Here is a 26830-nt window from a genome sequence, read left to right on the forward strand (position 1 = left end):
GCAGCAGCAACCTTCCTGCTCGGGCAATTCCCTCTCCTACCTAGGTACGTGGCTCCGTGCTGCTCTTCTTCCTGAAGAGGAATTCAAGGAATTCAAGGGAACCAGGCTGCTTCCCCTCAGCGGCATGCATGTGTCCCAGGAACCAAGTACTTCCCAGTGGGCCCATCACAGGCTCTGTATACTTCAGAACCGGACAAGTCACAACCCATAGACAATACATAGAACACTGAAATGCCACAGGCATGTTAGAGTTGAGCAAAAGTTGGAAGTTACTGAAAGGATTTTAAATAAGAGAGAGAGAAACTTACCACTGCGGTACAGAGCACATATACATTTTGCTAACTTCTACAGCATTTTGTTGACTGTGGTAAGACCTCAGGTGCTTCTCCCGCAACACTGCAGTTCTAAATTCAGCTTCTCTCAGAGCTTAGAAAACCAGGTAACACTTAATAAGGATACTAAACAAGAACTACACAGCTCATCAGAAACACCTTTAATCAGCACAATCAGCACCTCTTCAATTAATAACCTGGTAAAGTACAGTTGTTGAGCTGTCACAAGTTTATGTAGATCCATTGATTTCAGTGATCAGACAGATCCCTTCAAATACACTTACATTTGAACAAGCTTGGTTTAGAAATGTCAGTAGGTTAGTACTGCTCCCTACTTCAGAATGCCTCTGTACATAAAATCAAGCATACCCCAAGCTAACTGTGCAAATACTTTCTGCTCTAGTCACTCTACATTTTTAATAGCTCTCCTTTACTACCTCAAGGATGTTCCTCCAAGTTTACATGGTCTGGAAATTAAAAGATGCCGTTTCAGGGCACACACAGGCAAGATGCACATGCCAGGCAGAGCAGCACAGCTGCATTCTCTACTTTCTGTTCCCTGACAGGGACTGACAGGTAAGAATGTCAGATACATGCAATCATTAACATTAGCAACACTGAAGGAGCCTACCAATAAAACCACATACTGAATACCAGTAAAACTGTTCATCACCTTATGAAGTACTTCATACATGTCCTCCAGGCAATCAAAATAAATTCAAAATCCTTTTATAGCAGTAAATGTAAATACTGTATTTTAATTAGTAGGGGGTCTCAAACTGGAAAACAGTTTGATCCTTCATATTTCAGCCTCTTCTGTTGCAGTACCTAAATATTCAGGGTACAATGAGAGTGCTGTGGGCAGGCAGTGGATCATGAAGTATTGTCCAGTGCAAAATGCAGAACAATAGATTCTAACAGCAACTTAAAAAAACCCACAAAACACTAAAGCTACCTGAAGTGAAACTCATTATAACAGGCAAGATGACAAGCAGCAGTAGAAGCAGGAAACCTTATTTTTTTTGTGGCTACATGCAAAGCAGTGGTGTTAGTCCAAAAAAGTAAAACAAACAATGAAAACCAAACAGTTTTCCAGATCCAGAAAAACTGAAACAGCTACAGGTGTTTGCAAGAAAAACACTGAGCACTTGTTTTTTAGTATTGTTTTTACTACTTAGATAAGAGAGGGCTCTGACAAACTAATGTGCTCCAATATACAGTACATTTAAAGTACAGAAATTCAAAACCAATAAAACCACAAAGACCCAAGTGCACAACCAAGGCGGACTCCACTATTTCACAGTGTGTTTCTTGTGCCCCACACGCAGCTCACATGCCAAGCCCTCTCCAGCTGGGAACAGAAAGCCTGCGTTACAGCTGTTCTCCAGCATTTCCAGAGTAGTTCATTATATTGTCCAAATGGCACTATTTCTTCTTGAGAGCTCTCTTTCCTTCTCCCTTCTTTGGTTTTTCCTTCCCACGGAGCTTTTTCAATCGCCTCATCTCCTCCTTAAAGTCCTGATGCTCATCCCTAGATCAGGGAGGAAAGAAAAAAAGTTTACTCTATTTCTTGGAATACCTAGATGTGAAAGGTTCTTTGAACTGTATGATAATGAAAAAAATCCCTCAAAACTTTTTTAACAGTGAAGTCCATACTGAAACTCACTGCAATGTACTGAGTGTTACTGCTAGCAGTAATTTTGGATGAAATTAACATGAAACATTTCCTCTGGTACTTTCAGAACTAACAAGGTTGCCCTTTTCAGCAACAAATGGTGTGTGCATATGTATATTATTTCCATTGCATTTATTGATCCCCTGTGTTTAAATGAGCAGTGAAATAGAAAAATCAGCAAGAGACAAGAATGAGAATTTCCCCCTTCTCATCTAGCTCAGCAGTCTAGCAACAGCACATTGTGTTTCTGTGCTAGATACGAAGTTCAGGTCATTAGCTTCTAAGAAAACAGGGGCATGCTGAGCAGTAATTAAAGTACATGACACTGCTCTCAGGTGACTTCAAGAATGAGTTATGAAGAAAGCATCAGCTACGAGTAGAATCTTAATAGAAGAATAAAACGGGAAGGAGGATAAAGGGGTTGGCAGAGATAATGAATCCTCAATAATGTTCTAATAAATTCTATTTAATCTCTGTCCCTGTATTTTTCAGTGCAAAGGCATTTTTCAAAAGTCACAACTGCATTGTAAGTGGCCTAAGATTGCTGCACTGCTATTTTTAAATACAACTTTTCTAAAAAAGAAACAAAAAGCTTGTGAGTTATTATCAGGCCCTTTTACTCTACAACTCTTCATTACATATTTCTGACCAGCAAACCTGATCCTGTACAAGCTCTCTGCAAGGCAGCTAGAGAAGGAATTTGAGGTTAGGAGGGGAAGGAGAAGAGTATCATGTTCACTAACACGAGGCTTTCTTTGTCAACAAACAGCTATTCTAGGAAGTGTTTGCATGTCCACCTAAACCAAGAGCATCCTGGATGCAATCCTTGATGGCTAGTATTGTGACAGTAGCAATAAAAATTAATCCGTTTTGACTTTACAGGGTTAGCAGCCTCACTTTTAAGGGATTTCTTTTGTGCTACGTGACTCAAGTCAAAGGATTGCATTTGACTCCTGCTGATGCTCTTTAGCAGTGCCGTTTTTCCTACTCAAGACTGTAGAAATTCATTTAGAAGTTAGACAAGTGGTTTGGATGAAGCTGGAATTAACAAGCCTATTTAAACCACATTTGAATTTAATTTAACTTATTTTAAAAGATAAAAAGCCCCTCCAGCTTAACACAGACTTTCCTTCTCTTCTAAATTTCACTTATTAGCTCTTGAATGATTAAGGAATATGTGGTAAGACTGTCTTAGTGCAATTTTTGTGTTAAGGTAACATCACTTTTTTGTAGCACATTCATTTGCCATATTCAGACCCTTCTCTTCTCTATGAGAAAGCTCTCTTCCCTTCCCCACAAAGCCAAAGCAAGAACTATTTCTTATGTAATTGGCTGCCCGTAACTACACATAAAGCCTTTCTCACAAAAGGTGCTAATTATGGTAAAAGTTACTTAGAGAGTAGTCATTTTACTCTCCTTGCCCTCAGTGAAACAATCAAGTGCAGATTTTCATATGCACCATATTCTGAACTAAACCTTTTTCTACATTCCTCTTTTCCTTGAGGGGAAAAAAAAAACCAAACCAACCTTTAATAAAACTCACACCCGCCTCTTTCCCATCTCGTCCTGCTCCCACCCTCTAAGCACAGAGATTACCTGTAGAGACCAAAGTAACGGAGTTTCTTCATGAGGGCGTAGTAGGTGTTGTGAGGAGGATACCAGTTGTAAACCTCCTTCTGCTTGGCCAAAGGCTGCTCACTGAATAACTTCACTACTTTCATAGATTTTGAGTCAGTTGGCCTGACAACTTCTCCAAATATCTGAGCACTCAGCCGGGCCATTCGAAGGGCATAACTGGAAACATTGGACATCTCCCAAGGAAGAGCGGGCACACATAGACAGACAGACCTTTCTGCAAAAGGAAACGCAAAAAAGCCACAACTCTAAGATGACTGAGTATTGCAAGCTATCCCAGAATTAAGGCAAATAAAACAACTCATTGTACACTGATTACACATTTGAAGTCACGCATTCCTTGCATGAAATCAGTCTAATTCTTAGTACATAATCCTGCATACAAAGAATGTCTACACTAATTCAGGTGCAATTCGCAGTCTAACTAGGACACTACAGACAGCAATACGGACTATAAAAGTACCTACACTGAACCACAATTTACCATGGATAGTTCATTAGCAGATCCCACTCAGCTTGCTTAAGGCTACCTTTAAACTCCAGTCACAGGCACAATTACAGCGTGAACTCTGCCAAAAACGGTGCCCACTGTGATGCCTCTGACATCTACACAAGCACAAAGCAAGACACAACTTGAACATATTGAGGAAGCAACCTGGCAGCTTCTCGATGAAAATTTCTCACCCTGTTTAAAACATTGTATGAACATTGTTACAGTCCATCTAGCAAAAAAGGCCTATTAACTGTAAAAATAAATAAAATAAATTGTGTTTCTCTATACGAATCATGCAGATCTTTCCCATCTCAACTCCCTTCCCTTGATCATTTCCATCAGCTTTTTCTCCATTCTCTTTTCAGTCTCTCCTCATAGCTATTATTTTTGAGACAGGAAAGAAATCATTTTCCCATGCTAGATTCTTTTTTCCAAGAAAATCCGATATCAGCAGCTTCCCATTCTCTTTCAGCTGTCTCCCACCTAAAGACACTTCTACAACAAAAATGCTCTGAGCACAAAACCATTATTAGGCCACCAGAGACAACATCCACAGTCTCTTAATGGAGCATGGAGAAGGGTTTTCTCTCAGCTTGCCTACCCCTCCCCATTTTTTCTCTTCTTTGCATCTTTACTTTACTCTTTCTTTGCAGAATGTGATGTAATAGACAAGAGTAAGAGTCCCATAATCCAGTATTTGAAACTGTAATGTTGCCTGTACTGTGCCTTTTTGAATAAGTGGTGACATAAGTCTCCAGAGAAATTAAGCAGGGTTCATTCAAGTGCGCCACACTTATGTTAAAGTTTAAAAATCTTGTTTTAAGAAGTATTGCACAGCTGATTCCAGAAGATGAGCATAAAAAATTAAAGAGCATGGAGCAAGGACAAAAGTAATCAGCAGGACAGGGCTAAGTCCATTTTAGTGTGATAACAGGGAGCCTGTTGTTTAATAACACAAAGCTGAAGCATTCATAACCTCACTTACGTCTGCTCACTGGAGGACCTGATGTACAACCACCTACTTTGATTTACTGTTAGCAAAGCACTAGAAAGGAAGCAGGAAAAAAAAACAAGCATGAAAATAATACAAGTAATCAGAGTCAAAGAGAATAATAGAAAGATGAACAAAAGGGAAGGCAAAGTGTCAGAAACCTCAAGTTAAGGCAGCAGGCCTAGCGTGAGAAGATAGAAGCTCTTAAATGATTGCAGGGTGGCACTTCAACTTGAGCATCTATTACATGGGGGGAACGATCACTAAGTCTTGCTAAATCAACTATTTTGGAACAGCCAGTCCTAATTCCTACATTCAGAGAAAAAGCAACAAATTTTCCCCAAAACTCTTCATCACATCATCACTCTGAAAATATCACCAGACTCAATTCAAACACAAGCTTGCTTTATCTCTTCCAACTGCAGCCTTAAAATGAAAATACCTTTCGCTCCTAAACGATACAAACCAGCGGTCTGAGGGACCTGCTTTTCACTTCAGAATTGCTAAAGGAATCTAAATAACCCAAGCCAAAGCTGGAGATCTCCATTAATACTTGCCAGTCTAAGAACACTGAGAGATGAGAAAAGCGAAGGCTACAAACTCCCAAGTGCCAGAGCCATCCAAAGCCTGTTTTAGAGCGCCCTCTGATTGGGTGAGATGCTGCCAGAACTGTTTTGTTCTTGCCACTTACAGCAACGGTATTTTCAGAATCACCTACTGGTCACTAACACACCTAAACCAAAAGCAAAACCACCACACAGTGCTGCTGCTTCACCTGCTCCCCACTCCTCATTGCTACTCAAAGCCTTGCTTTCCTGTCCTAGGCTGGGTTTTTCCTCCCGATCCGCTGGCTTGTCTCAGACCGCTTCCTTCTCACTTAGCATAGAATCATAGAATCATTTAGGTTGGAAAAGACCTTTAAGATCATCCAGTCCAACCATTAACCTACACTACCAAGTCTACTCTAAGCCAATCAAGGGTAGACTAGACTAAACCATGTCCCGAAGTGCCACATCTACCCGTTTTTTGAACACCTCCAGGGATGGTGACTCCACCACCTCTCTGGGCAGCCTGTTCCAATGCTTGACCACCCTTTCCGTAAAGAAATTTTTCCTAATTTCCAACCTAAACCTCCCCTGGCACAGCTTGAGCCCATTTCCTCTCGTCCTATTGCTAACTACTTGGGAGAAGAGCCCAACACCCACCTCCCTACAACCTCCTTTCAGGTAGTTGTAGAGAGCGATAAGGTCTCCCCTCAGCCTCCTCTTCTCCAGGCTAAACAACCCCAGTTCCCTCAGCCACTCCTCATAAGGCCTGTGCTCCAGACCCTTCACCAGCCTTGTTGCCCTTCTCTGAACATGCTCCAGCACCTCAATGTCTTTCTTGTATTGAGGGGCCCAAAACTGGACACAGTATTCCAGGCACGGCCTCACCAGCGCCGAGTACAGGGGAACAATCTGTTTCCAGAATTACTTTTGATTTTTCCATGACCGCACGGCGAAGAGAAGGCTGCCCCGGGCCACCACCCCGCCACAGGAGCACCGGAGCCAGGCACGGCCCAGCGCTGCCCTCCCGCAAGCCCTGCCCCCTCCACCTCCGCGGCCTTGCTCCCCTCCAGGAGGGCAAGCGTGGACACCCACCCGCGGGCCACAACCGCACCTCGGGGTGCCAGAGGCCCGCCCTGCCCGCCCCGCCGGGGCCCGGGATTCCACCCCAGGGCCCGGGAGACGGCGCGGGCTCGGCCGAACCCCCCGCCCCGCCTCGTCCCGCCTCGCCCCCCCCGCCCAGGGCGAGCGCCCGGAGCCCGTCTCCCCCCCTTTCTGCGCACATCCCCAGGCAGCGAGAGCGGGCAGCCGTGCCCGCCGGCAGCCGCTCACCCCTCCGCCCGGCCCGACCCCGGCCCCCGGCAGCGCCCCAGGCTGACCGGCGGAGGGGAGCGGCGCGGCGCGGCAGGGCCGGAGGGCGGCGGGGCGGCGCAGGGCGGCGCATGCGCGGTGGGTTGCCCGCCCAGGCGTCGCGGCGGGTGACGTAGGGCCCTGTGAGGCGCGGCGCGGCGCGGCCGTTGGACAGCCGTTACCCGCCGGTCCCGCCACCCCCCCCGGCCCAGCGGCCCTGTCTCCCCTGTCCCCGCACGGAGCGGCGTTTTGGGGCGGGAGGCGACGGGGGGCCCTTGCCCGCGCCTCCTCCTCACTCACCCTCATGCCCCCAAACCTGGAGCGGGGCGCGGGGCCGGGGGAGCGACGGGAAACCCCTGAGGGGTACGGCCAGGAAGAAAAAGCGCCTCCCCGCCACCGCCGTGTTTTGCAGGCCGTCAGCCCGTCCCAAGCCCACTTCACCTGAGCGTGCCCGCTGCTCGATTTATGCGAATTTCTAGTGGGGCTCTGTGCAAACATCTGAGTAAACGACAGTGATGTGATTTAATTTATAAGCCAAACATATAATGCCATCAAAGAATGAAACTGGGTTCATCTGGCTGGATCTGTTTTCTAGAAAAGCATATACTGGCTGGCATTAAGTGCATTGTTACTCCTTAGCCCTTCCTCGATTAATTTTCTGTCACCTTTTCCATGCTTCCCAGGGGCTGATCAGCCTCGTGGCCTAGGCACCCCGGTCATCTCTCTTGCCCTTTTTTTGAACATTGGCGTGATCATCTGTAATTTCCTCCATAATCCAAGAGTTATTAAAATTAACATTCTTGAGATTCCTTTTGCCAGTTCTGCAAGGATTGCTAAGCAAAAGTTCCCTAGATACCTGCATTTTAAAATGTTTGTTCTAGTAGATGTTGTTTACCATCTTCATTACTCACTAATGGACTGAAAAGCGCTGTTTTTTTTTTTTACTAGGTAATGAAGTGCCTCTTCCTTAGGCTTCCTAAGGAGGGAATAGAAGTTTTTACCATTTCTGCCACTTCTGTGCTATTTTACCATCTCTATCTAGTCATACACTTTGGCATTGTTGCACTCTCCATTTTACTGCCTGTAGTCACGTCACCCATGCATTTTCTGTAACCTTCATTTTTCGTATACTCCAGGACATTTTTTCCTATATTTTTGCCTTTCCATGTTGTTCTATGCTATGCTTGTAACTTCTGAGCATTTCCTTCACCCTGCCACTGAGCCAAAATTGTTCTTCAGCCAAAACTGGCCATTTTGTTAATTATGCAATCATGAGTTTTAAACTATAGAGTAAGATCATAAGAATTCTCATTTACATTTCTATCTCTGTTTTTAAATTGTATTTTTCTCATTGTTTCTCTCATCTTGATGGAGATAGTCTTTCTGAAGCACCTGTGTGTGTGTAGGAAAGTATTTCCCTGGCTGGAACTGTCCTTTTTCGCTTACTATAATCAAATTGTGATTGCTGGCTCCTAGGCAAGCACCACTTTCTCGTCCCACGATTAAATTGTTTAAACATTATGAGTTCCAAAATACTTATTCCATATAGACTGGAATAACTTCTGTCAGAGAAAATAAATTTCGGAAAATCTAATGAGACACGGCTGCTGGCTATTTGGGACTTTTTCCTCATACAGCTCCAAATTGAGCACACTTTTTGTACACTGGAGGAATAAGCAACGTGATTCTCTGTAGCCATCTCCACTCCATTCCACCCCTCCTCAATAGGGTTAGTTGGGACAAGTTACTGTCTCTGCATCTCTAAAATAATGATGGTGGTTTAATATGTACTGTTACCTTCTCACATCTTCAAATTTCTTCATTTGTTTAAAAGGATTGTGGCAGAATATTTTAATATTCCAATTGGGTAAATCATCCCGCCTGTTTCAGTAATTAGGTCAGTTTGATCTCATTTCTCCTCATCAATGAAAATATCCAATTATTCTTGTGTGTTACCCACACTAAGAAATATGGCATATAGACCACTGAAAAACATCTTCCTCTTTCGCTCAAAGTATTGATTTACCTAAAAATGGACCCAGTAGCATGGTTCTGGTTCCATTTCTGTTTCTCTGCAGCATTATCACCCTGGGGGCTGACTGTCTGAAGTTAACTCTGCTGAGTTTCAGGCCAGAGACATTTAGTGCATTAGGCCGATGTGAGAATTACGGCTTTTCCTGATCAGGGCAGTAGGCAAACCGACTTCTGCATTCGCAGTCACACATCAGTGGTCTGGATCACTAGGAAGGAGTCACAATACAAAGCTTTTCTCTTCAGGGACCCAGTGTTGTTGCCTACACTTTGCAGGCTCCACACGTATATGAACAGGTCTGCATTAGTTAATTTCTTCTGCCTTTTTTCCTCTAAAATCAGTTGTTTCTCCTGTCAGCCATGCAAATGTTATTAAATCTGAGGTCAGCAATAAAGTAAAAATGTGCATGCACAAGAGCATGTTTTTGTTATTATATCACTGTTATTACTGTGGTTGTGAGGAGAATTGCTTGCAAAGCACCCAGCTGGGGTTAGCATGTTAGCCAGTAAGGCTACTGGGAGACTAGCGTACAGACACTCAGGAAGGAATATCAAGGTCACAACAGTCAACAAAGTGACAACTCAACACCTCTGCGAATTTGCAGAGGCGGAGCATGGTCTGTTTTGCAATCCGCGTAGCCATACATGGTCTTGTGCACCTCATCTGAGGGTCTGTGTCTGCCTAGATTCTGCGGGGGAGTTTAAGCTCACTGGGTGATGTGCTTCACCGTGGAGGACACTGTCCAAGTCACTCTCCCTGAGATGGTGCCCATCGTGAGAACAGGTTAGGCAGGCCAGCCCCCTTTCCGCCTGTCTAGCAGTGCTGTAACATGCATCCCTGGGGGTAATTACCATCAGCGGTATACTGGTGGCTGCACCCCTGGTTTAGATGCTAGTGCTTAACATTCAGGTTGAAGGCTGAACTGCTGTCCAAGCTCCTTTTTATCGTGCCTCTAGTCACAGTTTCTTTGCTTAATTTTTCAGTTATCACTGTGGGGAGGCGACAGGAATGGAAGACATTTATGTCCCACTCCTTCGTCCCTGTGAAGCTCATCCACCTTCATGCTAGTGCCAAACGATGGGGTAGTTACGGAGAGGGAGTGCACAAGAGCTAGTCCAGTTCCTGAAGCTGGTGGTATCTAGACTGCTATGCAAAGCCACCTGTCAAATCAGACCAATGTAATGCTATTTAAGTAGCACTGTAAGTGTGTGTGGAGTCTTTTGGACACATAAAATGAACATCCCCACTCTGAGGTTTTCACAGTCCAAATTAGACTCGACACTCTAAGGGATGATAATAACAGGGAACGGAAGGAAGCAGCTGAGGCTGACAACGGGAACGGGCTTGTGATGAGATGAATTCTATGGACATGTTGTTAGATCCTCATGAGCTTTTTGTTGTAAATAGAGCAAAGTGTTTGGACTTGTCAGCAATTATTTGGAAGAAAATCAGTAGCAGACGGGTGAATGAAAAAAGTGAAACACTAGAAAGGAGTTAAAGGACAGTGAGTTGACAAGGGGCCGGGAGCCTATGGGCATTCTCTGCATGGGGACTGTTGTGAAGGAAAGAAATCAAGGGAGTGAAGAAACATGCATGGAGCACATGCAGAGCAGCAAGAAAGGAGGAGGAGACCTCATGATAAAGTACAGGGAAGACCTTTTTACAAAGAGGTGGCAGTAATTTGGTCTGGAATTATTTTATTTGAGCAATAGTGATTTGCAATTACCTATCTGGTTAATTCCTCTTGTGTAGGTATTTTAGTTATAACTGAATGTTGAATAGCCTTCAGGTAGGTTTTTGACAAAATGCAACACTTGAGCCACTGTGAGTTTGTCCCAAGAAGGCAAAGGTATACCCAGAAAGAAAAAAAGATCGGGATGCCAGTTTGCTCACTGGAGCTTGTTTATTGACACTTACGAGGAAAGAAGAGTCTGAACTTGTTTCATTTAATCTTGGAAATGAGGCATTTGAGTAGTTCCTGTATGACACAGTAATCAACTTCACTCCAAAGCCTTATGCTTAGAACTATCATCTCATGCTGTAAGATGATCTCTAACATTTTCTTGTTATAAATATTGACATGAGAGAACAAAATCATCTTCATCTGAGCATTTGGTAAAACTGCATTGGCTACATATGTGTTTAGAATACATTTGTTATTCATTTTTTATGTGATCATGATTAATTGGTGAACTTCAATTGTATTTTGTTGTGCAGCGATTCACGTTGAGACATGGAGACGTCTAGCAGCGCAAATCCCTCTGGAGAGAATGTGTTGTATTAAGAGACTGACAGACTTTGGGTGGGCATTTGAAGGATATTTTGACTTTAAAATAACTCATCAAACTAGTGCCACAGAGTGAAATCTACAAAGTTGCAGCTATTAAATACTGCCACTCCAGCTATCTACCACTGGAAACACTTGGGAGGGAGATGCAGTGTAAAAGGAAGATAGAAATTATTTTTCAAAGCCAGTTGGCATCTTGACCTTATTGCTTTCCCAGACAGCGGGGCTGTTGAGGCAGCCTTCTCGCCTCCTGGGGAAGGAGAGCAAGTGCTCTTCCTCTCTCTTGCGACGCCCTCGGGCTGATGCCTGAAATGGTATTGACAGTTCTCCAGAAGAACTGTAGCATGTCCATTTTTAATGGAAGATGAGTGGTTCAGCATAGCAGGGGGTGCATGAAGCTGAACAGGCAAGTGAGGAGAGGATGCTATAGATCTCCACACATTTACATGTTTGTCATTTAGACTGACTAATTTGTAGTTCAACAGTATGTCAGAATAAATGATCAGTCATAGATTTAAATGAAGTACGTAAGACTGAAGAGAAGAAGTATTTCTTAGTGGTTAGATCAAGGGACTGGGAATGAGAATTATTGAATCTTGTTTTTTCATAGCTCTATTACTAACTCACTGGATGACCTTAAGCAAGTTAACTAACTTACCTGCCCTTTCATCCCTCTGTAAGCTGGGGATAATAATGTCTGCTTCAGAAATGGGTTATGAAGAATAATTGAGTCTTAGAAAATGCTTCAGCTTCCCCCAGTGAAAAACATACTATATGTCCTGGTTTTGACTGGGATAGAGTTAATTTACTTCCTAGTAGCTGGCATAGTGCTGTGTTTTGGATTTAGGATGAGAATAATGCTGATAACACACTGATGTTTTAGTTGTTGCTAAGTACTGCTTATGCTAGTCAAGGACTTTGCAGCTTCCCGTGCTCTGCCAGGTGCACAAGAAACTGGGAGGGGCCACAGCCAAGACAGTTGATCCAAACTGACCAAAGGGCTATTCTATACCATATGATGTCATGCTCAGTATATGAAGTGGGTGGAGTTGGCCGGGGGCAGAGATTGCTGCTTGGGAACTGTCTGGGCCTCAGTCAGTGGGTGGTGAGTGGTTGCGTCACTTGTGGGGGTTTTTCCCCCCCCCAGGTTTTGTTTCTGTCTCGTTGTTTGCCTTTTCATTACAGTTTTTATTACTACTACTACTATTATTATTATTTTATTTCAATTATTAAACTGTTCTTATCTCAACCTACAAGTTTTCTGACTTTTGCTCTTCCGATTCTCTGCCCCATCCCACTGGGTGGGGGAGGGTGAGCGAGCGGCTGTGTGCTGCTTGGTTGCCGACAGGGGCTAAACGACAGCACTATGGAAGTAAAGTACTATTGTTCCTTTACCAACAACACGCACATAAAACTTTTAAAGGCAACAGTAACAAAGATGCATCTTTCTTGGCTGGAACAAAGTATTGCAGGGAAGAGGAAAAAAAGGAAAAATATTAAAATGACAGAATCAGCTGAAAAGAGAAGAAATAACGGAGACATCTGGCTCACTGCTGATGAAAGCTCTTGTAGTTTCTCTTCCATCATTCCTTGCAGAACTCATCTGAAAGGACATCCACGAAGGGTTTCAAATGGGGTCAAAACAGCTGTCCATCTCTAACTCTATTTGACCAAGTGTAAAAACAAAGAGTGAATAAAAATGTTCCAACAATAAAATTTTCAGGAAGTCATCAATCTCTTAAACAGAAAATCCAAGGAGATTGGTTGGGTCTGTTTGAGTTCACATTTCTGTTTCTGCATGCTGAACTCTTGCCAAGATGCTGTGTTGGATCTAGACATCTTGGGCTTTTGGGCTGTTGGCTCCCCTGAGTTTTGGAAGACTACGATATTGTATATCCCTATTGACCTCTATGGTGCATTCCAATGGAGATTTCTGTCCATGTTTTCCTGGTTTAGATCCCTTCTTGTCTTCGGGTATCCCGACCAATGCTGACCACAGGATACATCATTAGGTCTCTGGGAGTACTCTAGATACCCCCTCTCTAACTGCCTCAGCCAGCAGGTTTTCCAAGATCTGGCTGAACTCCCAGGTACCCAGTCATCTCAGTAGCACTCTTCGTAGACCTAAACATCATTGATCAGTCTTTCCCCCTTCTGTAGTCTTTTGGAGGCAGAGCCATGGAAACAGCTAATTCTTTGGTTTTAGTTTGGAGTTCTTCGCTCCAGTCCTGGTGGGTGACATGAAGCCACTGTTTATTATGTCAGGGTAACCCCAGGATACATACAGCAACCTTGCACAGCACTAGTAACCAGCATTGCTCTTTGCTTCAGAATTTGCCTGTCTAGAGAAACATAATCTTGCATGCACCTCCCAGCCTCCGTTTCTTCAGCCTGCAGGAGCATTCTTCTGTCTGGCGGGCAGGTTTTGGGGAGTATTCTGGATCTTTCTTCTTACAGCTTGTGCTTGTCTTTTCAGCTGCAAACTTTTTTGGGGTTTTTGCCTTTTTTTTTTTTTTTTTTTTTTTGATTCAGCTCATTCTGTCTGACCTTGCCACTACCCACACTGAACAAGCCCTGCTCCAACACATGCTCTCTGGGCATCTGTTCCCTTTTTCCTGTGAAAAATTCCTTCTTCAGGTTTTATGGCTGTGAGTCCCAAATTTCCTTTTTTTTGCATTTTTGTCCTTGGGAAATTTTGTTCCTTAGTCCATTTCTCTGGAAACAATCAAGAGAATTATTTTCTTGCAGGGCAGTGTCTTTAACATACTTGTTGGGCAATCAGAGTACAGTCATTAAGGCTTAGTACCCTCCATTGTTTCTTGTTTGGTGGGTACTTGCTTGAGGCCTTTACAGTAAAGGTGAATAAATGCATGTTTTTCATGGCACAGCAGTTCTCACTGGAACAACTTCAGACATGACTACGTTGCAGATGACTGAATACCCCAAATAATTGTCAAAAGCATATCAAACTCCTCATTTTGCCCTGCTGTGGTGGGTAGTCTGCACAAACTACTCTCTGGAGGCGTTAAGACCTTTTGTTGTCAGTTGCTTGCCCTAAGTGGTTGAGAATCAATCCTGCTCTGCGAATGGCCCTGTTCTATTCAGTGCTAACACAGTATTAAAAGCAGGGCTAAGTTTGTTGCCGTGGTCTTAGAGATGTCCTCCTGCTGAGCGGTTGTTACACTGAGCTTCCTGGAAGTGCTGGAGGTGCCTTGGAGTGCTCTTCTTCCATCAATTAAGCAGACAAGCAGCTAACTACTACTGAGCTGCAAAATCCAACTGTGTCCAGCCTGGTTGCAATGGCCCCAGTCTGCCCTCGTAATGGGTCAGTTCTGCTCTGAACAGGATTTCTGAAAATGGCAACGAGGGGCTGTGCCTGCAGAACTGAGCTTTCCACGAGGTCTTCACAATCATAGCTGCTGCAGCCGGCATGCAAGATACTGGCAAATGGTCAGCTGCTGCGTGGGGTCTCCAACCGTAAATCCTCTTGAATACAGGACTGCAGAGATCACTCTGGCCCTAAGTCAGAGATGTGGGGAGGAAAGCGACTTGCTGTCCTGGCTGGACACTCCAAACAGGCATTTCCCTCAAACACATTGTACCTACTACAGAGTTTGCATCCATTCACTGCACTGTAATAACCTACATTGTTGCTGTAAAGCATTTTGAGATGCCCAGCTTCTGAAACGTGCTCTAGAAGAGAAGCATCAAGCTGCAAGTTTCTGTAAATGCCTCATTTGGTGTATCGGATTTTGTGGTATAATATATTGGATTGCAATTTCCAATGAAAAATAACAATGGCATGTGAAACTAACTGCTGTTGTGATTTCAACTCAGTGTCGACAGAGGAAGAGTAGTCCTTAAGGAGCTGCTGCCATCTCTTAGAAAATGAGCACTGGTAGCAATTCTGCTGAAATGTATAGATTTTCTTTCCTCCTCTTTCCTTTATTCTTTGTTAAGTCTAACAAACCAATAGCAATTGCATGGAAACTAGGTCTTCTTGCTTAGGCATTCATCTCTTTCTGCTGCATGTTTCCCACCTGGAGCTCTAATCCTCTCTTTGTGATCCAATCAATTCCTCAACAACCAGTTGCGATACCACAGTGCTAAAGTTTCATGTGGGGAAATTAACTGCGCAAATGAATGAAGACTGAAGAACCCAATACTTAATTTTCATGCAAATATTGTTGGTGATAATAAATGAGAAGAGGTAAATGCAAAACTGTTGAAGATAGCAGCATACTTTTATCTAAATAGAGAGTTTGTCATCCTAGATGTCAGCTGCTTTTACAGAGACACACAATGTATGTGTATATAATTTTTTTTCTTTTTTGATTTTAAATGAATCTACTCTGCTAGGACTTCACAGCCAAATGAAATACATGAAGATTGAGGTCTTACTTCTGAGTCATGTTCCAAAATTGAGTGTTTTTAGAGAATATACGTTTTCTGAGCAGGTGCTATTTTTGGTTTTGCTTACTGGTTTTCTTCTCAGTCCCTTCTGTGATGATTTCTTATTATCTATGAATTCTGATTTTTAACTAATCCTTGTTCTTCTTTTGTGACTAAAAGAAGCAACAAATTGAATTGGCAGCTGGGAGCCAATCACAGATGTGATACATTCATTACCAAAGACCATGTTACTGGTCTACATGTGGCTCTGTCTTTCAGTGGATTAGTTCACAAACCACTGCTGATTGATAGAACCCATGTCCAGAAATCTCTCTGGGAATGAACAACAGGTTCTGAAATCTGTCAGATGCTTAGGGAAGGTTGTGCAGTGTGACTTGCCATGTCAAGCAAACTAACAGTACTACAGATGTACCTTCATATAAGACTGCCTATCTGAACTACATATTGATGCACTACAGCAAAATCAGAATTATTCAGGCTTTAATATATTGAAGATCAATGTGTTAGATGTAGCTTTAAGAATAAAAGTAACTTCTTACAAAATATGCTTATTATTGGCAGCCAGAAGTCTGAGTTTTTGCTCTGAGTCAGTACTCTTCGGCCCTAATATCGCATCTCTGCTATCCTGGATTCTTCTTGCTATTTCTATAAAAGTCACAAGATCTATGAATTTTAATGAGAAGTAATATCTCCTGTTTTCAGCCGAGCCCAATGATGGTGGTGTCAGAGAGCCATCTTCCCTTTTGTAGCTGGCTTTAGGCAGCAAGTAACCTTGCTATATAACTCCTGCATTCAGAGCAATGTCACCTTCATCACTGCAGCAGGCAATGGGTTTTTCCTGCAGCAGGATTTAGGGTAGGAGGCTGGGCTTGACATATCTATAAGGTAAAGTGTAGGAAGCACAGGGGGGCTTGTATGAAACAGTAGTCCTCTTAGCAAGGCATTTGGGAAACAGGTCTGCAAGAGAGATTTCATGTGAAACCTAGTCCAACTCAGAGGAGAAGAAACTGTAGAATATGAAGATGTTGACTACCAAGATGGCAAGAAAATAAGCAGGAGGCATAATAGAGTGGCTGCTGTGATCACAGAGTGTGCCAGAGTGAAGCTGAATCTCTGTTTGCGAGCAAGGTCTGAGATGTGTTTTCTGTTGCAGGGAGATGAATTTGAAATAGCCCTGAGGGCTAAATGTTGCACGTGTGCTTTGGCCGAGTTGTGTCCTAGCCCAGCAGAACTCCCCCTATGAACAGAGACTTATACATGTGGAACTTAGGCCTTTTCTTTTTCTTAAATATTTTCTTGATGCTCCTCTGACACTGCAAGAGCTTGAGTGTTTATTCAGGACTCAACAGAGACAGGGACAAGGCTGGCTTTCCTGAGTCTCTTCAGTGCTCAGATGTGAGTGTGGTACACACTTAGATCCTACCACCTGGTTGAAAAAGATAAAACTCGTGGCACCACCTTTAAAGGTGGAGTGATAGGTTCCAAGTTATTCTGCAGTTTAGCACGGTGTCCATGAACACTCAGTCTGTGTGGAGGTGGTGCAGGGATAATGTCTTCAGCTGATTAAGTTTGCCTACCAGGCCTTATTTTCAGCAGCTTATAGCTTTGCTAAACTTGCTATAGCTTTGCTAAACTGCTTGGGCTGACATTTTCCAAGCATGATGTTGGCATTGGGCAGTTTGGGGGAAAGTTTAATTGTAATTTGCTTTAAAAAAATTCATCCTTGTTTTGCCTGAGCTTAAAAATATTCTTGGAGATGTTCTGATGAGAAGCAGTGGTTATCATACATAGTTAGCTGTGTCCACAGTGTAGCCTTAGGTTGTTAACAGTGATGTGGGTTTGACAGTTCACAGCTAAATAATAGAGTAAGTTTTCACAGGAGGAAGCAATTTTTGTGGAAAGCCCCCAGTCATTTTTGTTGGGTTTCTCTTTGGAAAAACAACATTATACTGTGGTTCTTTTTAGTTGGGTACTGTCTTTTACCTGTCTCTGTGTGAGGTCATTTAGTGTTGGCCATTCCCTCAGCTTTATTGAAAAAGATGATATAGGACTGCTCACCTACATGTCTTCCCACTTTCTGCCCAGCAATTCATTTTGCTTCCAAAACAAATCTGTTCTTTTGATGCTACATCCCATTCAGCTCCTGACCCCCTGATTAATTCTGTCTCAGCTCATGCATGCTTCGTCACAACTTCAGGTCACTAAATCAAGACTCTAAGAAAACACCAGAATAAAAATTGCCCATGAATTGCCATTCACTTGTGTCTTGTGTTCATGAAGTAAGATACATTATCAGATCCTAGTTTCTATACAAATTCTGTTTCCATTCATGGTAGATGATGGATGAACTAGTACTCTGCACTCCTGAGATGACAGCTGTTTGGTGAAGAGTTTGGAGGCTGTGTAGTGAGCCTAGCAGACGAATACAGGTAGGATAAATTATGGTCACACGGTTAAGGCAATTGAATTGAAACTGAAAATTGGATTTTATTTCACCCTTTGTGAGAGTTGCTATTATGAAGCTAGGTGACTCAAATAAATGACATTCTTCCCAACTACTGTCCATGTGGTCCCCATTTGCTGTGTATCCAGTTTCAGTCACCCATGCACTAATTTGCAGAAATACTGCCCACTGTGTCTAGAGCCAAGGTGACTGGGAGCTGTTCTCTGAGGAAGGAAAGCGCTAAGCGCTCTGAAAGTTTTGGTTCTAAGCTTCTTTAATTGAGCACCCAAAATATACTGACATGTTTGAAAATATTGGCTTTTATCTCTGTTCCTCAGCAGGGAGCTCTGAAGATAAATTAATTGATGTTTGTAAAAAAACCCAACCCTCAAACACTACAATGAGAACACCACTATAGAAAAGCCTATGAGGAAATTAATCATTCTGTATTCAGCGCAAGATCTGGATGCTCTGCAGTAAATAGTACATGCACCACACATTGGATGATAAGGATAGGAGAAAATCTGAATAGCGTTCATTAAGTGAGCAACATCCATCCTTTGCGCTGAAAAAAGAAGGAGACCCGTGGAAACAAACCCCATGTAATTAAAGATTGTATCATAATGTGTTTGCATAAGGGGTGAATTAATGTCGCATGGGTGATCTTAAATCTGGCATTCACTAACTTGCTTAACTTTGCAATCCAAATTTTTTTTTTAGAGAGAGCTAAACAAATCCCTTTTGGGAGCTGGCAGGGAGGAGGGCAGAAGACGTCCAGCTAGGTGCTGGTGTGTGCAGCTAGATATTAGTGTGTGCACAGCTAGACACTAGTGTGTACGTAGCTGTCTGCCTAATCTCTGTGTGTCTCTGTGTGTGTGTACGGCTAGCTCGTGTTTATGCAGCTGGCTGATGTTTCCCTCCGAAAATGCCTTTCTCCATAAAAAAAAATAATAGAAGGAGCATTAACAACTGGTTTAGATGCCTGGGTTTTAGATGACAGACTTTTATATCGTGTTTTGTGGTCCAGATCTTCCTTTATAGAGCCTCTGCTTGGTTCTGAGTCACCTGAACACCCCAAAATCTGTTTGACTTGATGGGTCAAGTGTTTGTGGGATTAACATAAGATGCTTCTGTGGGATAGGCAGCATCTTTTACATTTGTATTAGTAGAAGGGCTGGCACGCTCAGGATTCACCCACACCGGTATCCAAGGTGCATTGGAATGATAAAAAATATTAGTAGATATAATTTGTTATATCTGTGTTTGGTTTGATTACTGTCTTGTATTTGAAATCCTGTAATTAGAGCAGCGAACTGCCTCTAGAGCCAGTGCTGCTCCGAGCAATACAACACTAGTACGAGTTCCTTTGGCTTCAGTGGGTGGTTCATTACAAAGAACGAAGGCTGGAGCCCATGTAAATTAAACATCACCTCTTGGGAAATGAAGATCACAAAGAGAGAAGGGAAATACCGAGGATGATCTCTCCCTGTTGAATAACTGAGGTAGCGGCACAGGTCCCTAGAAACGGGAAGCACATTGACTTGCTCAATCCCCTCCCCCACTAGATGGCACTGAACTCTTTTTATTTAAAAGAAAAAAAAAAAAAAGAGGAGGAAGAAGAAAAATATGGTGGAGGTCATTTTGATGTAAAAAAAACCCGAAGAAAAGCAAATTGCAATTGGTTGTCCATCGACTCTGCCCTTCCCCGCTTCTAACCCAACACCCCGCCTGTGTGTACCTTGGTACAGGCGCTCTCTTTGCTTTTGTGTCTGAAGCTTTCTTGGAAAGCGGTAGGTGACGGTAGCTAGAGGATGCTAAGGAAAGCAGAAACAATCCTAGGAGGGAATGCAGAGGAGACTGGCCCTGTCTGTAAGAGAACGTCCGTGGTGAGGTCTAGCAGGCAGCGCACAGGGTTTGTCACAAGGAATTTGCTCTGAACAGACTTGCCGGGCTCCGCTTCTCTGTCCAATTCCTTCAGACATTTTTCCTGTGCACCCATGTGCTTTAGCTTTCCCTCTGGATCACTGAAATCATAACCTGCGGAAAGGAAAGCCTCAGCTTTCAATCCTTTACTAAAACTGCATTTTCACTCCCTGATTCATTTAAGACCAATGAATTACCTGTCTTTGCCAAGATGCCCTTAATTCACTGTAGGGAGCAGTTTCCACGTAGCGTGCCCAAGTGTGCGTAGAATTTTTTTTTAAAAATGCCTTTCTCCCAGCTTACATTCATCTGAAGATCGACAAGGATTGTTTTTTTCCCCCCTGTGGTGAGGCGGGGGTGGGGTGGGAGGAAGAGAATTTAATAATGATCTGTTTGCGCTGAGAAGGGGCTGTCTATAATAATCCTGGGAAGAGACAGAGGAAAGGTTCCTAATGCCTGCAGCAACCAATATTCTGCCCCTCCGGACAAGAAGGGGATAATGATGATGAGGGAGAGAAATGTTTAATACTAAGAGTTAAAGTGGAGCTCATCTGAAATCCAACGCTTTCTCCTACATTTATATATTTAAGGTGACTTGCAGGAGGATATAGATTGCCATCTGATAAAGCTACAAATGCAAGCAAAAAAATAAAAATGCATAGAAACTGCCACTGAAATGCCTTTTCAGAGAGAAAGATAAAACCTGGAACTGCATGCCAATTTTTGGCTTTCAAACCCATGTTTAAGAATGAGAAGAGGGAACAAGTCTGGCTTCTCCAGGTACAAAAGTCCCCCTGCCCCAAACTCTTACTGCCTTGGAGTGTGATGGAAAAACCTGGCACCTGGACCTACCTGGGTCCAACCAAATCTTGGCTCTTTGGACTGTAATCCTAATGTTTAACTAAAAAAGAAATGTAGGTATGATTACATTGTGTGATTTTCCTGCCCCCATATGTATCTTTGGCCAATATGATGAGAAAAACCAGCTCTGGTAGCTGGGTCCTCCATTTTGCTCTTAGCCTCAGTCTTCCAGTTCTGTCTAAACTGGAAGTTTAGGCAGAAAACAGTTCTGTCTTCCAGTTCAGTCTAAATAGAAAATAAATCTAGCCGACTGTCATGCTTAAATCGAAAATCCAACAATCCTGTCAGCCAATAAACACATTTGGTAAAATTAAGCTTGTTCCCTGTTCTCATCCTTCAGCTTGAGACCTGATGCTAAAAATTGACAAAGAAATCCAGGTGCACTCTCACCTCTGTGTGGGTGCAATACAAGAAACCTGTTCACCATCTTCTTATAGGAGCCAGCAGCTTTTTGATGACAAACCTCTAAATTTTATCTCTCAACAGACGACAAGCATGGCTGCTCCAAGCCCACTATAAAATTTAATTCTTTTTATGTACTGACATGTAGTTGCTTGAAAAATCCAGTATTGAAGTGGATTCACCTGTGCTTATCTGTTTTTAAAAATCCTTAGATCCTTAAATATTTGCCTGTATTATGAACAACAAAGGGAAATTACTGCTAAAATAATTTTAAACCAGTGCTTTGTTTCAATAAAACAAGTAAGTTTATCTAAAGCTTAGTTAATAAGTTAATATTCATAATTTCAATAGAACAAGTAAGTTTATCTAAAGCTTAGTTAATAAGTTAATATTCATAACATAACATTGAAATTTTGCAGTAGAGCTGTTTCAGAGGATGCGGATGATCACAATGTCTATGGTTTGGGTGATCGACTTTCCTTTGCGAGTTTTGTAATCATGTGAGGGCGTTAGATAATACAGTACATTTCAAACCAAAAATGGTTTAATAGGAGAGATGCCTTTCCATAACTGAAAGTCCCAGCTGACTTGGGACCTGGTTTTGCTAGGTAGAGTGGAAGGAGACATCTTGCCTTTTTTGATGATATAATTTGGTTTGGGGGCAAAAACTGGTAGGATCCGGCTGTGTGTTTTTTTCTGATGCAGCCGTGTTCCACAAGAAAATCCAGGTACGTTATTTCTGATACACGAAGAGCTACTATGTCCCCCCATCTGCTCTCCCCACTGGAGCAAGTACAATTTGTGTGGCTAGGGTTAAAAGCTATCAAAATCCCAGTACTCCCCTCTTGGGGCCAAGGGCTATCACCAACTCAGGGGCTCCAATAAAACCTATGCTGATTTTCTATTCAGATGACACAGCTTGGGCTTCAGGGGCCAAAAGCTGGTAGGATCCAGCGTGGATGTGGATTTTTGCTGCACTCGTCCATGGAGAGGCATCGGGCTGTGGACTTTTTGGTGCAGTACGAGTGACCATGTTGCTTGCTATTCATGCTGTGGAGTCACTGGAGTGTGGAAGCCAAATATTGGATGGGGCTAACTAGGTCCCTCTGCCAGCTCCGGGATGCTGTGGTACTCATAGATCAGGATGTGCCAGGATCCAGAGCTTTTTGATACAAGGGAAATGGCCGTGCTTACTTCCTTTTTAAACAGTACAGTTCAGAGTCTGGAGGCCTCAGTTTTCTGGATCACACAGAAGGTCTTGAATCCAGGGTTTTTTCAAGCTCACGCTCTGTGTTACGTAGTAGGCTGGGATTTTTTGGTGCAGTAAGAAACAGCTCCGCTTGTCTTGGATTTGGTTGACACAATGTAAGGGCTTGTGACCACGAATGAGCAGGATCCAGTTAAATCCAGGTTTTACGTTTTCCCCTCTTAAGAAAGTAAGGCTTCGACATTTCCTGCCTGGGAAGTGGTGCAGTTTATCTTTAAGGAGGCTAGAGAAATAAGAAATGAGTCTCACGTTGCATGGGTGACATCACTGGCTTTTGGCTCAGCGCTCTGTATTCTCTGTCTGTAGGCTTTAGCCAAGGCTGCAGGGCTCGGTGTTTGAACAAGGAAAGATTCCCAGGTGTACAGAAGATTGGATTCGCTCTTATTTGGGTTAAAAACGGTGAAATGAGATTTCTAAAGCTTGGGGACTCCAGCTCGCCTTCTGTTGCACTCGATCTCTACAAGATGGGTGAGTTATTCCCATTAGAGAGAAAGGGAGTGGAAATTTAAGGAGAAAAAAAAAATATGTCTGAATATATAACTGCTCATGCTGGGGATACAATTCGTATGAAGCTGCTGAGCTAGAAATCTCAGCTCCGACGTGGAGATCGGGCCATATGGCAGAGAAATGGTGCAGACCGAAAGCTGTTGACAACAGTTAGGGGCTGCTTTCCTCTCCCCGTGTAAGGTGTGTAGCTTCCTCCCCCCCCTCCCGCCCCCCCCGGTTTGTTTTGGTGTGATTTCCCCCGACCTCCCTCCCCTCCCCGTTCCTTAGCATCCTTCCAGCCAGCCGTAGCCCTGCCTGCCTGCCTTCATCTTGCAGATGGCTAACGTGCCGCCGTGTTAGGAAAACTGTGCACAACACATCCCGGCGCCGGGGACGAAGGAAGCTTTTTCAGATACCAGCGGAAGGTGGGGCGGGGGGTGGCGGAGAAGCGATGCTGGGGCCGAGGGCCGCTCCCGGTGCTGCCTAGCGGGAGCTGGGAGCTGCGCGGCCGGCGGCGGCTGCTGCCGGGGCTGCGGCCGCCCCCGCCGCCTCTGCCCGGCCCGGGAGCGGGGAGGCTGCCGAGGCGCTGCCGGGGCGCTCCGGGGAAGGAAGGGATCGTGGCGTTAGGCTGCCTGGATGACAGCGCAGACGAGAAAAGCGGGCGAGTGAATGGCAAGGCTGGCAGAGAGAAGCCGAGGTGTTCCTGGAGCCGCGGTGTCGGTGACTGTCGGCGAAGTCTGCCAAGGGAGAGACCTGTGCGTGCCCGCCTTTCCAGTTCCAGCCGGGGAGGTTGTGGTTTAGCCACGATTTAGAGCAGCGGCAGCGGCAGCGGCAACCACAGATTGCTCCCCCCCTCTCGCTCCCTCCCCTTCGACCCCGCTTTAAACCCAAGCAAGCGACCGACCGTCCAGACGATGATGCTCTCGCTGAGCCAGTGACAAAGAAAAGGCAAGTCACCCATTCCTGAAAGCGGGCTACCCGGCTGCTTGCGAGCGGGAGATCGCGAGCTGCTGAACTTTTCTGTCCTGCAATGATGCTGTGGCGAGCCTGCTGATCTGAGAGCCATCTCTTCTGGATCTCCGAGCTGGCCAGATTGAAAGAGATTAATGGACTGATCAAACAGCCATAGCTTCCAGGTCTCTTCGGGGGGGTTATATCCCTTCAGCCCCCGTCGCTCGGGTGCTTGTGGTGAGGGGAGCAGGACATCTTTGTACAGGTGTTTCGCTGGCTTGTTCCCGTTCGAGGTGGAAGGCTGTGTTTCTCCTCGCTAGGTCTCCTCCGCAGAGGAGAAGAGGCAGATGAGACTCCAGGACTGCCTCCAGGGCAGAACTTTGTAGCGCTCTCGGCATCCCTCCGCAGCGTGGATGTGAGCCACAGGAGTTGGGGATGTCTGAGGCAGTCTCTGCCAAGTGACACCTAACAGCTGCTCCGGAGGTTTTTGTGTGGTCTCACGCTCAAGGGCTTTGCCTGTTGTGAAGATGTCCATGGTGTTTCTGTGAAGCTGAGGTATGGCTGCTGGAAGGTTACTGCTGTATGCTGGCCTCTCTTTAGCTCTGTGTGCCCTGGGCATGCTGGCTGTGGCAATCTGCTCTGACCATTGGTACGAAACTGATGCCAGGAAGCACAGAGAGAGGTGCAAGAGCATCACCACTAAGAGAAATGATCCTGGCTTCATTTATAACTCCAACAACAACCTGCCTCTCAGGGCCAGCAGGTCTAGGTTGGACCGCTGGGAAGGGAAACTCCTCTTGGCAAGAAACAGGAGGCAGATCTTTGCTATGAGCGCAGTCGACGAGTGCAACAGACAGTACAACTCGACCAACATGGGGCTCTGGAGGAAATGCCACCGACAAGGATTCGACCAAGAGCTGGAGGAGCTGATTGCCAAAGGTAAGGGCTGTTTTTTAACAAACGAGCGTGCCAGGCCCTCCTGAGCTGAGCAGAGGCTGAGCAGAGCCATTTGGGCTCACAGGTGGGAGCTGGCATCTCTAGCTGAGTACCTGTCCTTGCGATGGGTGAACTGGCCTGGCTGGGCATCGCTTCCCGAAGCACTGCCAGGGCAGTTTCCCACGGGGTCTCTCTGCTGCTGAGGCATGGGGTTTGGGAGCAAGAAGGCAGGTGGGGTGAGAGCAGACACACCCCAGAATGTCTCTCTCATGTCTCTGTCTCTCTAAGCTTAATACAGTCTGCCCGTCACCATGGTATCAGATTATTTTCCACATACAAATAAAAAGTATTAATAAAGCAGACATTGGATTTTTTTTTTCAAATTTTGTTTGACCCTGGTGACTCAGGCAAAGTACGTATATTATTGGAGACTACATACGTCTGTATTTCATCATTCCCTTACCAAATGCCCCATCAGTCCCGAAATACACCATTTGCAGTGCTCACATGTAGGCTTTTTCTATCCTCAAATGGAGAGTAAACAAAGAGAAATGCTAAAGAGCAGGAGGAAACCCAGCTTGCTATTTACACTGAGCTATGTTTTGGAATATTTTCAATGTCTACAAAACATTACATGGATTTATTAGGAGTGTTAGAAAGGAATCATTTTCTCTTGGGGTGGAGATGCATCTGTTTGCCGGTAGCATTTTTGTGCTATGTTTTTTCTTGTCTTTTTGTCCTCCTTCTTCTTTTTTCCCCCAAGGTACCAGTTCAAGGTGATGGTCAGTTTGCCTCAAATGTTTCTTGATCCTAAGTATAGGAAGGGAAGATACGCATAAAACCCAGCCTAAACATCCTGTCTACAAAAGATGTATGTTTTTGCAGGATGATGAGGGTTTCAGTAAAGGATGACAGCATCTTTGCTGCCCACCTCATGGTTACTCCATGCAACAAAATAACATTTCCCTCCCATGGTTCTTCTGTTGCATTCAGATGATTCCCCAGGGGTTTATTTCCATCGCAGTGAAATCATTGCTTCTTACACTGTGCAATCGTTAAAAATACTTGTTTTCTAAGCGCGTTCTCTGTCCCAAGCTCCCTTGATAGCCTGCGTTAATTCCCTCTTCAGATGCTGCAAGCCGAATTATTGCTTAAAGCTCATTATTCACGAGGGATATACTCTCACATGTGTTTGCCAATGTATACATTTTGTTCTGTATGTTTTAAAAGTGAGCAGTAGAGTTGCGTAGCATGGTATAGACTTGCATTGAAACAGTACAAACAGGTGGTGTAGCAAGGAACCTAGATCACTAGTCAGGATGCTGTCTGTGTTGCTAGTGATCCTTAATGTCTAGTTGCTATTTAACGACCCCTATGAAATGAATTGGTGGTTTCAGTCACTTAGGACGAGTGGACACATCCAAAGCCTGTCAGCACCCTGGCACCCTGCTGCTGGTTTCAGTGCTGAGGGAGGGATTCCTCTTCTCCGTCTAGGTGAGGGCGCAGACAGCTTGGGCTGGCTGCGGAAGGCTGGATCGCTCTGCCATGTGTGCTCACTGTGCTAGGGGCATAAAGAAAGAAATTCAACCTTGACAGTGGGTGAACATGTCATAAGAGCTCGCCTTTGGCAAATGGAGTTTCAGTTATTAGAGAGGTTTTATATCTCGAAATAAGTGAGACTCGTTCCTCTTTCACCGCCTGTCTTGTCCTCAGGAACGTCCGTTTCTCCTGCCAGAAACTGCTGAAATTGCCTGGCACTGGCTTATGTGTAAGGGCAGCTCTGCTAAGTGTTAGCCATAAAGCAAATG

The 26830-nt window shown here is 44.3% G+C and overlaps 2 protein-coding genes across 2 annotated transcripts in view; one reads left to right on the top strand and one right to left on the bottom strand.

Annotated features, from left to right (window-relative positions):
• Window positions 1–1530: 1530 nt before the first annotated feature.
• Window positions 1531–26830, bottom strand: part of MRPS33 (mitochondrial ribosomal protein S33) — a 40247-nt gene continuing 14947 nt past the window's right edge. Inside the window, exons 2-3 of the mRNA XM_075722574.1 lie at window positions 3604–3859; window positions 1531–1863 (exon numbers count right to left, since the gene is read on the bottom strand). Of these exons, the coding sequence (XP_075578689.1) occupies window positions 1758–1863; window positions 3604–3818 (321 nt within the window). The 5' untranslated portion in view covers window positions 3819–3859 and the 3' untranslated portion in view covers window positions 1531–1757. The remainder of the gene's footprint in view (window positions 1864–3603; window positions 3860–26830) is intronic.
• Window positions 24644–26830, top strand: part of TMEM178B (transmembrane protein 178B) — a 228597-nt gene continuing 226410 nt past the window's right edge. Inside the window, exon 1 of the mRNA XM_075722566.1 lies at window positions 24644–25025. Coding sequence (XP_075578681.1) covers window positions 24644–25025 — 382 coding nt within the window. The remainder of the gene's footprint in view (window positions 25026–26830) is intronic.

Source organism: Pelecanus crispus, chromosome 1 (assembly GCF_030463565.1).
Source record: "Pelecanus crispus isolate bPelCri1 chromosome 1, bPelCri1.pri, whole genome shotgun sequence".
In the NCBI taxonomy this organism is placed as follows: domain Eukaryota; kingdom Metazoa; phylum Chordata; class Aves; order Pelecaniformes; family Pelecanidae; genus Pelecanus; species Pelecanus crispus.